Raw genomic sequence first — 13,376 nt, 5'->3', positions numbered from 1 at the left:
ATCATAATATACTTTGAGGGGTATTGATATTAATATTCAACTAATATATAGAATGTATGTCCAATAGGCCTATTAAGACTGTTATACAATAACCTATTACTCACCGCTGTCCGAAATAATCACTTGCCAATGTAATCACAAACTAAAGTTGACAATTTTTACCTAGAATAAATTATATAAGTCTACTAGTCAACAGCCCTCATGTTAAAGGGACAACCTTCAGTAAGGTTGCCAAATGTGGTAAAACAGGTTTTTCTAAAACTGTATCTATGCATCAAAACGCCAGCATTGTGTTATCTGTATACTTGTACTCTGCACAATGAAAATACAGTTGAATCTAAGCTAACATTCCTGAAACACACATACACAGACACACACAATAATAATTAAAAAATGCGCAACAGAATGCAGTGCTGTGCTACAGTACGTCTTACAGTAGATGTATGATTTCCAACTCCAACTTCCAACTCCAGATACATTCAAATAACCACAATCAATTTCCATATTGATTGAACAGCACTCGTCCTGTTAACTGAGTTATCAGGAAGTAAATACCTCTTTTGATCTGCTTCTGCATTTGGCTTTGTTTCCCGCTTCATAAAGGTCTATGTACCGAGCCAGCCCTTACAACAGCTGTTTGCACAGGTTAAACAAGCCACTTTTACATTGAAGGAACGTGTGACTAATTCAAAGGTGGCTTTGTGTGGTGGAAGACAATACAATTTACCAGAGGTTATGAGTTGAATGCAGCAAAATCATTTACAGCTTACAGCTGAATGGACACAAGCAAAGCATCACTTCAGATTGTTTTTATTAATTGTGCACTAGTAGGCTATATTTGAGGTGTAGGATCATTATGATACCCTCTGAATGTATGCCAAGTTTCATGGAATTCCATTCATGGGGGGGACATACAATGAATTAATGTAGGCCTATAGTCCTTTTCCCATCATATTAACTCTTAAAGCGAATTATCTTTTAGCGACATAAGAAGCGCCAAAACGGTTTTCCATTCAAAAGAACAATTCTAGCGAATCAAAATGATGTCAGCCCTGTTAATGCGCATTTTTCTACTGCGCTAGAATCTGGTTTTCCATCAACAGTTGTAGCGAATGGAACACTTCTAGCGAATTTATCAGCGAATGGTAGGCTACCTACACCGTTGTGAGGTGAACGTCTTTGTATGCGCGAGACAGCATTCAGATTTTAGCGCCGACTTTGTGAACAATCTGAGCAGGTGTCACAGTAACTTATATCGCTACAAACTTTTTCCATCACATTTATATCTATTTAACTCTCCTTAATCCACCTCTGGCGAGCGAATGAACTTATCACGACAAAACCGACGTTGGAACGAAGTCAGTTTCCATCACGTGTCGCACTTTTGATGCGTTTTTAAGCGAATTAACTTTTTAATGGAAAAAGGGCTGTGTACATTTAGTGACTGTAGATGGCCAGACACAGTATTACATTATTGGGAAATGCACTTTATTACATTATCGGGTTTTAATGCATTTTCAATGGATTCAAGTGCACATTTGTATCACATTATCAAGGTTATTATAGCCTATTATCAGGCATTTATTGCATTATCAGGTTCTACAGGGAGTTATAGTGTGTTGAGGTGTTGAGGCCAATCTCAGATTTGCATCTTGTCTTCTACGAGGCCTATGTTGGGTTGGAATTCAATAAAGTAAGCAATTCAACATTTACAGTACATTACTGTACATGTGAGCTCTAGTTTTCTAGTCATGGAAATGCAATATAGACAATATAGCCTAATGTTCCTGCTTGTCCTGTTTGCTGTCCTGTTTACAAATGTATATCTAACCATAAAGATCTGAAATGATCCTCTGCCAGAAGCTCTTAGAATGCAGAATGAAGCTCTACAGGATCTTTGCCAATGAGGAATTTGCATTTCACAATTCAAACCTGGCATATGCCCTATGTTCTTGTCAAGCGATTATGAGATTATGAATCGTGTCAGTCACTCTGCAAAATCAGCCTTTGCAACGGGGGTACAGGACAGCAGTTGTCTAAATATGTTGAAATATCCTCTGCAGGAATTCAAAATTCTTTGACCACATTCGTCATCCTCCAGTGCTGACCACTGCATTCCTGCATGACAAGTTCACTGCCCTTTACCTCCAAACATCTCTTTGTCTCTCTGTTCTGTATGGCAGAACCCTGCATGAAAGAAAACATATCCAAAATCAAATATATGTTGCATCTTGTTTGTGGATGTCTCAGGTTTTCCATTCAAAAACTGTTACAGTAACTAAGAAATCAATCATGTTCAGGTTTATTGACTGTCTCACCTGCTTGAAGTCCCAGTGCACATTAAGGCCTGTTTCTTTGGCCTTCTTGCATTCATGTAGTTGTGCCAATTCTCCCGAGCCTGGATCCACTAGACAGCGGTTGGTTTCGTCCAAGTTGAGCTGGATGTCTCCAATGAATATCTTGCCACTTGAGTGATAGTAGCAAGTCTGCAACAAGATTTATGTGAGATGTTTGTATGCATCTCTTCATTGTATCTATATTAGCATATTAGAAAATATACTGTATGCTGATCATGCACATGATTATGATCATACCTGAGAGATATAAGAATTACATTGGTGTAAGATGGGGGTGTCAACAGGGCCTTGATCCACACAGACATCTGTGTTCATGTCATTCTGCAACTGACATCAGACAAAGGTGGTGATACCTTCACAAAAGCATTTCCATTAGTCTCTCTTTAAAAAAATAACTACAAATAATAATAAAAATAAACTGTGTATGGTTGTATGGATTATCATACAGTCTAAATGCAGTGCAAAATCCCTGAACCTCTGTAATGTAATGCTTACATACAATACTTACATTGCCATAGCTGAGAATGTTGAATGGCTTTAAGTTGGTATAGACATTGTCGAGGTACCACTGGAACGGCTTGCACTTCAGTTTCTCCCTCAGCTTTTTTCTTTCAGACACATCACCAATATCTATGCCATGATTCTACAGTGAGACAGAGAGCAGCAAAACACTAAGTATTTCAATCAATCAATCAATCAATCAATCAATCATTCAATCAAATTAATAGTATATTTTATTGATCAATTATATGTTCAATTTCAAGATTCCATTCTGTATTTGGTAAGAAAATGAACTGTATTTGATCATTCACATCATCTAGCCCTCCTGTGTGCTGTTTCACCTGTAGAGGGAGCCTCCAGGCAATGTTGACATTGTGCTTGTAGTCGTCCAGCCACACTTCAGCCAACCGGAGAGCGTTTCTCTGCATCACGTGATTCAGGTCTGGCATGTAAGGTCTATGCAGTCTCTCCAGGTGAGCAATCTTGGAACAGGGAATCACCTCAATGCTACCACCACACAGCCACACCTGAAATAAGTCATTCACATGAGTTCAAGGCCCACTGCTCAGCGTTTCCACAGTAGGCTACTTTCTCTTCGCTCTAACAGAAGATTGTTGTTTTTTCCTTTTTCATTGAGCACCTGCTGAAACTCACTCTAATTCCAAATTCAACATTTTCTCCGCCATAAATTTTCATGCCAGAATCAAGAGCTCCAATCTCCCCAAAGAAAATACGATCTGCCACCAGTATCCCCATAATGGATGGACTCCTGTCAACACATTTCAGAAGTTATGTACACCATTTCATACCATACCATAACACTTTATTTTAGGTAACACATGTTAGCCATTAATACATAAGTAAAATGTCTATCTATTGGTGCTTAATAAGGCCTGTGTTAAGTGTTATTACACATTTATTAGTTCATTATTCAGCTATTTCTTATTCTTACTGAGGTGATTTGTTCCTGGTAAGTCCTTAACTTCATAATATGGTTTATGAGGGCACGGTTCCCACCTATTTTACCATGAAATGCTTGACCTCTTCAGAAAGCTGAGACCCTGTAGTTTCTTAGGAAACTGAATGATTGCTTGAGGTACTGGCACAACAAAGTTACAGAGGCTAGAATATTGCTTTTTCTTTCTATCAGGTTACAAACATCTTTGAACTGACCACACTTCAGCCCTCAAATCACATGAGAAACTCAACTACACAATAGCACCAGGTCTTGTGAAGTTGTTGTGTATGAAAGTTGATCAATTTTGAAGAAAAGATGAGTAATTTACACAATTATTTGCAAAGGTATGTCCATGTGTTTTGCAAAATGCCCTATGGAGACTCCCCATAGGACTTTACCCATGTGTTACCCATGATATGAACCCCTTGGTGTAGAAACATGAGGGTCTCATTATGCATAATTATGGTCTCAAATGAGAGGTCACAATCTGACGTTTCTTGTTGATATGTATACTGTATGGTTTCTGATATAGAATGATTACACAAAATATGGAATAATTACACAAAAGTCTCCATTTGTTTTGGTTGATTCAATGGGTGTGTAAGATAGACTATACATCTGCTCAACTTATATTGGATAAAACGGGTCATTGTAGGGGGCACACTGGATGTAAATGGTCCATAAAACAACAAGAACTCACTTTCCAGGAAGGGTTTCATCATTTTTGGCATACCACTGTGGGGAGAATGCCTCGTACTTGCACCACATAGCCCAGTCAAAGCCTTGGGCTGAGGGAACGTAGTTTGTCAACTTCAGATCATAGCAGCTCACTTTGTCAAACACAGGTGATAGCACCACAGTGCGGTCTTCCTTGATACGCGCCAGAAGTGGCTCTGCCCTAAGCACACAGGGAAATATAGACCTTTTCAAGAGAGTTCCATTATCAGTGTCATGGTTGTTCCCACAAGGTTTTCATTTAAACATTCCATATGTTATCTTATTCCACTCAGAGAGGGTTAAAGTGGATTTCAATGAAATCCATGAATAGGACTTCCTGCTTTCAATTATGTAAAATGATGATTTTACATCATTGAAAGCAGGAAGTCCAACATTGAAATCCGTATTTCTCCCATCTCAAGGCAAACTGAGGGAAGGATGCACGACCATTCAAAAACATGACTGGTTTTCGAAAGATATAAAGCTTAATGCTAATCGGTGAAGTGTCCCTTTAATGACATATTTGAAAAAAATATGACTTTGAAATGAAGGACTGTTGTATGCAGATGATGTTGTCATGTGGAAATGGAGACGCAACAGAGCATACATAACCACAGCTATTCAAAAGGACATACAAGTGTTGGAACATTGGGGTATTCATTGGGGATTTAAATTCTCCATTTCTAAAACATTTTTTTTTTTTTTTTTTACCAGAAAGAAGATCCCAGAAAGTTATAAAGTTCTGTTAATCAATCAATTGAAAGAGAGAAGAAGTTCAAATATTTGGGTATGTGGTTGGATGAAAGGCTTACATGGAAACATCATATAGTGCATGTTGAAGCAAAATTTAAGGTTTTTAAATGAGGATGATCACTGGGCAGTATGGGGTGCAGATAAAATGTGTTTTATGTACATTTATACAGCTTAAATAAGATCTTCCATAGACTATACGTAGTGTATAGCTCAGCGTGTAAAACTACTATAAGAAAACTTGAGATGTTTCAATTTAACTCATAAGAATTAGGAGCAATTAAAACAACACCCATAAGCGCGTTATTAAATCTGAAGAATCTCCAGTTAGTTTAAGATATATTAAGTTGTCTCTAACATACGGGTTAGGTTGATCGGAAGTATTAACTTCAGTTCTTAATGATTGCTGGGAATATCAAATATATCAAAGGGTTTGGCTGGAATGTTATAGAATAGCAGAAGAATGAAAGAACTTAAATGTAGTCCTTCACTCTGGTTCTTAGTGCAGTTCCCATGTACCAGAGGTTAACAGTGAACTACTACTAGGAAAAAAGAGTATCCAGATGAGCAAAGTTTTGCAGCATATTGCCAGGGATATTTATAAACATCATTATATGGATCAAAAGATCAGCAAAATGGACAAAATGGTGTATTGGGATATACTGTATGTCCTGGAATTTTATAAAAGAGAGGGATATAGACTAAATATTTGTATATACTCTATTGAAATGACTGGGTTAATAAGAGCCCTTAGGTGGACTGAAGAGGTTAAAACACTGAGAAATGTGATCTGTGCAGATTCCATGGCAGCTTTACATAGCCTAGATACAGGTCACTCTTCAAGAGAAGATTTGATTACTGAAATGAAATATGTATTACTACAGCTCAGGAACCTTGGAATCAGTATTCAGTTTGGTTGGGTTCTAGCTCATATAGGCAAGGTAATGGGGAGGCGGATAAAATTGCAAAAAAAGATGTTAAAATATGTAGGAATTAATGTTCCAATGGAAAAGGGTGAAGCAAAATCCATAAACAAATCAGGTATTTTACAAAGATGGCAAAGGGAATGTGGGCAGAATTTAATGCAAGACATTACCATGAATCTTGAATGTTTATATGAAAAACACACCTCTATTCAACCTACCAGCCCTTGTTGACCTCAATATGGGCATCCAAAATGGCAACCACATCACCACTGGCAACCTTCCATCCCGAAATTCTTGTCTGACTTAGGCCCAGCTGGCTGGAGTGCCTGACCAGTTTCACCAAGCCAGGCCTTGTCTCATGAATGAGGCTCACAAAGGCATTTAATGGCTCCTTCAGGTCACCTGTATAGATTTAAATATGATTTTACAGTTACACATACTCATACAAATTACACACACAAGTCACATTAATCATACAAAATCATCAATAGCACGATAACCATAGGGCAATATAGCAACTTTCAGTGATCTGCCTTCATTGTTTGATTGGTTGGTAACAGTTGGCACCTCAAACATAGGCTACACAGAGCATGTGTACACTGCACAGGCCAGGGTACAGTAAACTCTGACCCAGGTCTTACTTGTGTTTCACATGACAGTTATTTAATTTGGCATACACGAACTGGCATAACTGAATCATAGCCCGTGTCAAACCTGGCGTCAAGACAAATGAGAGACAGCTTGAGAAACCAACCGTTGGAGCTGTGGTCATCCACCAGGATGATGTCTCTGAGGAGGTGAGCAGGGGTCCTGTTGATGATGCTGGTGATGGCCCTCTTGATTATGGACAGGGCCTCATCAAGGTAGATCAGCACAACACTAATGGTGGGCAGATCTTTTGGGTATTCCCGATCCAAACACCTGCAACACAGTCGAAAATAGCTGTGTCTCACTGAGTTCCTACAGTTGTTGGTGCATGCTGCAAATAGCTGACACTGCTCACAACTGACCTATAATGTCGTGTTTCAGATAGCTCCCTGTCCAATGGCAAATGGTTGCTCAGAAAGGTATTGTAACCGTATCTCTGAAACAACTCCTCAGCTTCCATCTGTTCGTCTTCGGTCAGAGCAGCATCCCAGTTTGTGAAAAGAGGTGAGTTTGGGTACAGCTTTTTGACCATCTTCTCCTTCTTCACTTCATCCACCCGTCTCTCCTTCCGTTTGTTAAGGGAGCTGACTGAGATCACACCAGTCATCATTTTATACAACACTCTTTGCTCAACCTTCAGATAAAAAGTTTATGCAAGTGTACTGTTGGTCTACTTATTTAAAACTAAGCAGATGTATACTGTAGCTTACTTTTTGTGTACTGATTTTATAAAATAAAATTATACTTGGCTTATTTTGATAAGTATACAAGGTTTAAGTATATCTACTGTAGCTTGCACTTGGTACTTGTAGTTAAATATACTTATATTGATGGGAAAGTCTAACTTTATTTAATTGTAGCCAGAGAATGATCTTTGAGAGGCTGCATGACTCATTTCGTTTAATTTTATTCACTAGCTGATCCTGATCTGGGCCGGGTTTCCCAGATTCGTTGAGAAGCTCCTAAGTGCTAAGAACTTCTTAGGAGCGCTCTAAGAAGGTTCTTAGAACGCTCCTAAGAAGTTCTCAGCACTTAAGAGCTTCTTAACGCATCTGGGAAACCCAGCCATTACCCTTCCAGTAAACTTATATTTTACTGAAGATATACAGTACTTTAAGTATACTATCATGAACATGAAAAGAATAGAAAGAATAGAACGCCTCTGTTGGTAGCAGTCATCGTTTGAGAACCAGAAGGTTGCAGGTTTGAGCCCAGGTCCTCCCAACAAAACACCCGTTCCCATGTGGCAGTTGACACCCTGAATGGCAGCCTATGGTATTGGTGTGTGTGTAATTTAAATGTAGTACATGAATAAGTCATATAAATAAGAATATTAGTACACCTACACCTACAAGTTAACCTATAAGTTAACGCGTATCTCGCGGTTATGGAAATACCATGCATACCATTAATATAGCTAATAATGCATGTTTCGAATTATGTAATGTTTCTATGTTACATGATGTTATTATCTCTGCCAAGGAGGTTATGTTTTCATCGGTGTTTGTTTGTTTGTCTGTCTGTCTGTTTGTTAGCAAGATAACTCAAAAACCCAAGGAAGAAATGAGTATTTTTTGGGAGTGATCCGTAACACTGTCGGGATTCGAGAGCCGTTTATGTCTTTCGCTTAGTGGTGTAATGGCATGGTATGGCCACGTGGTGGCGATCTGAATAGTTTAGGTTCAAATGTATGACAACTTAGGAAGAACAATACAGGCGGAGGTCTGCGCTCTCTGAGACTGAGTGCTTTTTAGTTTGTTTGTTTGTCTGTCTGTTTGTCTGTCTGTCTGTCTGTTTGTTAGCAAGATAACTCAAAAAGTGATGGATGGATTTCGATGAAATTTTCAGGGAAGGTCGGAAATGACCCAGTGAAGAAACGATTACATCTTGGGAGTGATCCGTTTCACTGTCGGGATTTCGGTTTATGTTTTTCGCTTAGTGGTGTAATGGAATGGTTTGGCCACGTGGTGGCGATCTGAATAGTTTAGGTTCAAATGTATGACAACCTAGGAAGAACAATACACAAATCCAGCGGGAACTTTATGGGTGCTGCCATCTTGCATATCGCCATAACTGCATGCCTGCAGTGACGAGTGACACTTGCCTGTGCTTTTCAATGAAAGCATCCTGTCAGAGAATGTCTAACAAGAGATCCTGCTCATGAAAGAAAATGTCAGGTGAAAGGGAACATTGGGTAGATGATGTCAGACTGTGGCCAAGATTTACCGATGAAGGTAATTTATTAACAACATAAGGTATTAAGACGTGTATTAATTACAGCTAACCTCTGCAACAGCCGCCTAAGGAACCAACATGCTACTTTCTTAGCAGCCAGGCACGCAGTAATGGTGGCGCTGCGTTACTTCCGTGTTTCGCTGGATTTGTGTAGGCTGTACAGGCGGAGGTCTGCGCTCTCTGAGTGCTTTTCTATACCTCCGCCAAGGAGGTTTTCGCTTGGCGCACCATGGTATGGCCACATGGTGGCGATCTGAATAGTTCAAATGTTTGACAACAACCAAGGAAGAAGTAATAACAAACGTTATAGGCTACTTGCATCCTGATCGTTGTATCCTTAAATACAGTACATAGTCAGCCAAAGTTAACATGGCAAAACTCGACCCCCTGATAGCTCCAAATATATTTGCATCTTTCTAAAACTGCCTTTTCATGTCTCAGTTGCATAAAATACCATATAAACACAGATGTGTGCATTGACTTAGAATAAATGGGGTTTACTGCCTGTTCGGGACAAATGAAACACGTGTTTCAAGCATCCCACCGACTGATTTAGCATTAAAAGGCTGTTTTGCCCCACCCCCCCCCCCCCCCCCCTTCGGAAATGTGACCAATTATGGTGGGGTAATTCGCACTCTGCACAAGAGGGATCAAAGTCTTAAAGGGTAGTATACACACACCATCTCATTTTCAGATACATGTACCTCTTTTTAATAATTGTTCAATGTTTTGCCTACAAGTCTACTAACTAAAACATAATAATGGGACTATGACCATTTGGTCCTTACAAAGCAATTCAGAGGGTTAAAGTCATTAACAACACTGTGGCACAAATCAGTGTATCATATAACACACACCAAGAGTGCAACGAATCATGTAAGATGGAATGCTGCTCTTCGGCCAATGGACAAGTATAAGCAGAACGCCTTCTTACCTAATTTGTTGATCTGGGCCTCCATTCTCTCTAGTCTCTCTAGGATACCAGTGCCCTGCATGGAGTAGTTTGTTTTAAAGTGATCATTCCTATGCTCCTCCACCGTGTTCTCTCTCTTGGAGAGGATCATCAAATTGACCCAAGTCAGATAGAGCAATGTCGCAGCTACGACCATGCAAGGCACAAGCCCTCGAACACACCTCGTCCTCGCCATCCCTCTGTCCAGTGTTGTGCACGCAGGACATGCACCAGATTCCCTCTCAAGTAGAATGGAAAACAGTGAAGAGGCAGATAAGATCAAACTCCTCCCCATCCAAAGCAATACTCTGAAGGCGGTACAACTGCCCCAATTTTACACAAACCTGGACAGATGCCATAATTGGATCAAGGTTGTAATCATACTTTGAGGGGTATTAATATTCAACTGATATAGAATGTGTGTCCAATAGGTCTATAAAGACATTTATTGTCTTACAATAGCCTATACTCACCACTGTCCGAAATAATCACTTGCCAATGTAATCGCAAACTAAAGTTGACAATTGTTACCTAGAATAAATTATATAAGTCTAGTCAACAGCCCTCATCATTGGCTGTTAAAGGGACAACCTTCAGGAAGGTTGCCAAATGGAGCCGGAGTCATGGAGTCATTGGAATGGTTATTTGACTTATTTCGGGTTGAATGACAGCTGTCTTGCTTCCTCTGTGCGGAAAAACTATGCATGCAACTTTTGTGCCACCGGGACGATGGTACTTCCGGCACTTCCTAACAGAAATTCTCCAGCCTCGCGATCATGCTCATGAGAAGGCAGACTGACCGATTGAGGAGTAAGGTCAAATATACAGGCTAAAGCTGTAGGGGAAGCTCTGCAGAGAAATCTGCAAGCATTAAATGAGCAAAAACGAAAAGCGAAACGGGCGATGAAATCGCCAAACCTGCATATTTTAGGACAGATTACCAACTACCAACTTTCACTGTGGCACGATCTCTTTGTAAATTAAGTTAAATTAAAAAAGTGTTTCAATCGTCCTGGCTGTCTCCTGTGGTAAGCAACTGGTGTCATATATCCGAGGCGAATTTTCTCTCCCCTATGTCTTGCCACTCTGGTTCGAGGGACAAGGGGTAAGCTAGTGGGCGAATGTGAAATGGAATTATTGGGCCTTAGGGTCTATAGCATGAATGTAACTATGCTTCCATATACTCAGATAGCTGGTTTAAGTCAGTTTTTAAAGACATTAGGGAATAATTTGGATTAAGGTTAGTCTTTAATTTGGTGTTAATTTCATTCCTGTTTCATACAGAAATCTTAAATATTTCATTGAGGTATTTGCTGATTTGCATTTGGCTTTGGCTGACTTTGGCTCTTTGTCAGCCCAGGCAAAAAGCAGGTCAAATCATTTTAACACCTACAGAAATAGATGATCATCATAGTTATTGTGGGGAGAAATGTCTTCATAAGATAGAATAGAATAGAACAGAACAGAACAGAATGCAGAAGGAATGAAGTAAGGCATTAATCACATGACAGAGCAGTCAAAATATTTGTTGTTTACGTATTATTTAAGTAAGTAAAGTTTCCCTTGGTTTCAATCACACACACACACACACTCACCACATATGATTCATTTTCTTCACTATTTTAAAACTATTTTAACAAATACCTGTCAATTTGTATACATTGTAATGTATTTCTCTACATTCTTGTTTAGTTGTGAAGAAGACACACCATTCATACGGGGTGTGTAGAATGTAGAATATGTACAATATTTGGGGACATTGTGTAATGTAGCTGAGACATCTCAAAGTACAGTACTTGCCCGTGTTCTGCACTTGTCGACAGCACTTGTCGACAGCAAGGAGCAGGTCTGTGGAACGAGGTGCCCACGGCAACATATGCTCAGGGTTTCCAGGAGTCGTGGAATTTCTGGAATATGATGGAATGTTTGAAAGTCTATTCCAAACGAAAAGTCAGGAAATTTGATCATTCTTGGGCCAAAGCTATAGAATATCAAGGAGTTTTGTTGTGGCAGTTTAACATTTACTTGCCAAAATGCATTAATGCAGATGTATTTCCATGCAGAATTGGTGTACAGTATATCTGGCTTTAAGCTTTACTGCTTGTTAAGTAGTTTGTTAGCCCAACTTTGTTTATTCAATGCCATTTACTCTCCCTCTCTAAAACTATATACGTAAACTATTCTTGAACTCTCTGTGGCTGCATTGAACCATTCATTTTACAGTACTGTAGGTCATGGAATTTCAGGGGTTTTTTGCTAAGGAAAGTCAGGGAAAACTCATGGAATTTTACATGTGGGAATCCTGTATGCTGCTGCTGAAGTGCCTCAACAACTACAGTATTTTAATATTGTGTAGTAGTAGCATTCAATGGGAGTTGTGCATGTTGTTGGATGAACATTAAGGACCCATTGACTTTTCTAGCTCTATACATTTTGTAATTACTGTATATGATCTCCAGTGTTCCCCAGGGCAAGCTTTTGTTGGGCTGGGAAATAGTGTTTATGCACCTCTAAATTGTGCTCATGCGCCTCTAAATTACGTTTATCCACCACTAAATTGGGTTGAAGTTCAAGCTAAAGTTCATAGCTGGGTGTAGGTGAATGGCTTGGAATGTACAATATGTACAATATTTGGGGGCGACGGGCCGTTGTGCGATATAGCTCAGGGATCTCAAAGTGCTTGAAGGAGAATGCTGAAGGCCCTGTAGTTCGGCATGTCTCAGACAAGTTTAAGCATGCAATTGTATTGTTCCTCTATACCCTAGAGGAGACAACCTTTTGGATACAATTAGACAACTTTGATTCATGCTTTTTCTCCTTACATGCATATCATTGTCAATACTCAATAGAGCGCCGCCACATGGTCACAACCAGCCATTACAGTATTTTTTTCTTCATATTGTCATTTAACAGAATAGAATAGAATCGAATACCCACACTAGACAATTTAGATATAACTTTGATATGGTTGTTTGTTTGTATTTTATTTTATTTTATTTATTTAATTTGATGAGAGAGTATGGTCACTATCCTTCTTTGTTCTTCAGTTTATGGTATTTGGCGCATGTTTACTGATGTATTTGTGCTAATTTAACATCTTCAGCTCGTTTCTCTCTGTATGTTTTTCCACATGCCACCCTTGAATTCATGAGTGCCCCACTAGTGCCACCCTTGTTAAAGATCATCTGTCATTTCCTGACCACATTCACACACACACACACACACACACACACACATATCATATACACATACACATACACATACACATACACATACACATACACACTACAGTTAATTTAAATTATGTAATGTACACAGACAATTGAGTACAT

The 13,376-nt window shown here is 39.3% G+C and overlaps 1 protein-coding gene across 1 annotated transcript; it reads right to left on the bottom strand.

Moving 5' to 3' along the window:
* Window positions 1–1,621: 1,621 nt before the first annotated feature.
* On the bottom strand, window positions 1,622–10,156 carry LOC134062143 (probable polypeptide N-acetylgalactosaminyltransferase 8). Its single transcript, XM_062518060.1, has 11 exons — window positions 10,027–10,156; window positions 7,220–7,445; window positions 6,964–7,130; window positions 6,428–6,611; window positions 4,517–4,714; window positions 3,513–3,627; window positions 3,200–3,385; window positions 2,866–3,000; window positions 2,595–2,684; window positions 2,319–2,486; window positions 1,622–2,187 (listed from the first exon to the last, which is right to left on the bottom strand). The coding sequence occupies exons 1-11, from the start codon at window positions 10,154–10,156 to the stop codon at window positions 2,068–2,070; spliced, it is 1,719 nt and encodes a 572-aa protein (XP_062374044.1). The 3' UTR covers window positions 1,622–2,067.
* Between the last annotated feature and the right edge of the window lie 3,220 nt (window positions 10,157–13,376).

This window comes from Sardina pilchardus, chromosome 17 (genome assembly GCF_963854185.1).
Source record: "Sardina pilchardus chromosome 17, fSarPil1.1, whole genome shotgun sequence".
In the NCBI taxonomy this organism is placed as follows: Eukaryota; Metazoa; Chordata; class Actinopteri; order Clupeiformes; family Clupeidae; genus Sardina; species Sardina pilchardus.
The sequence above is the reverse complement of the archived record's forward strand: the minus strand, read 5'-3'. Positions and strand labels throughout refer to the sequence as shown.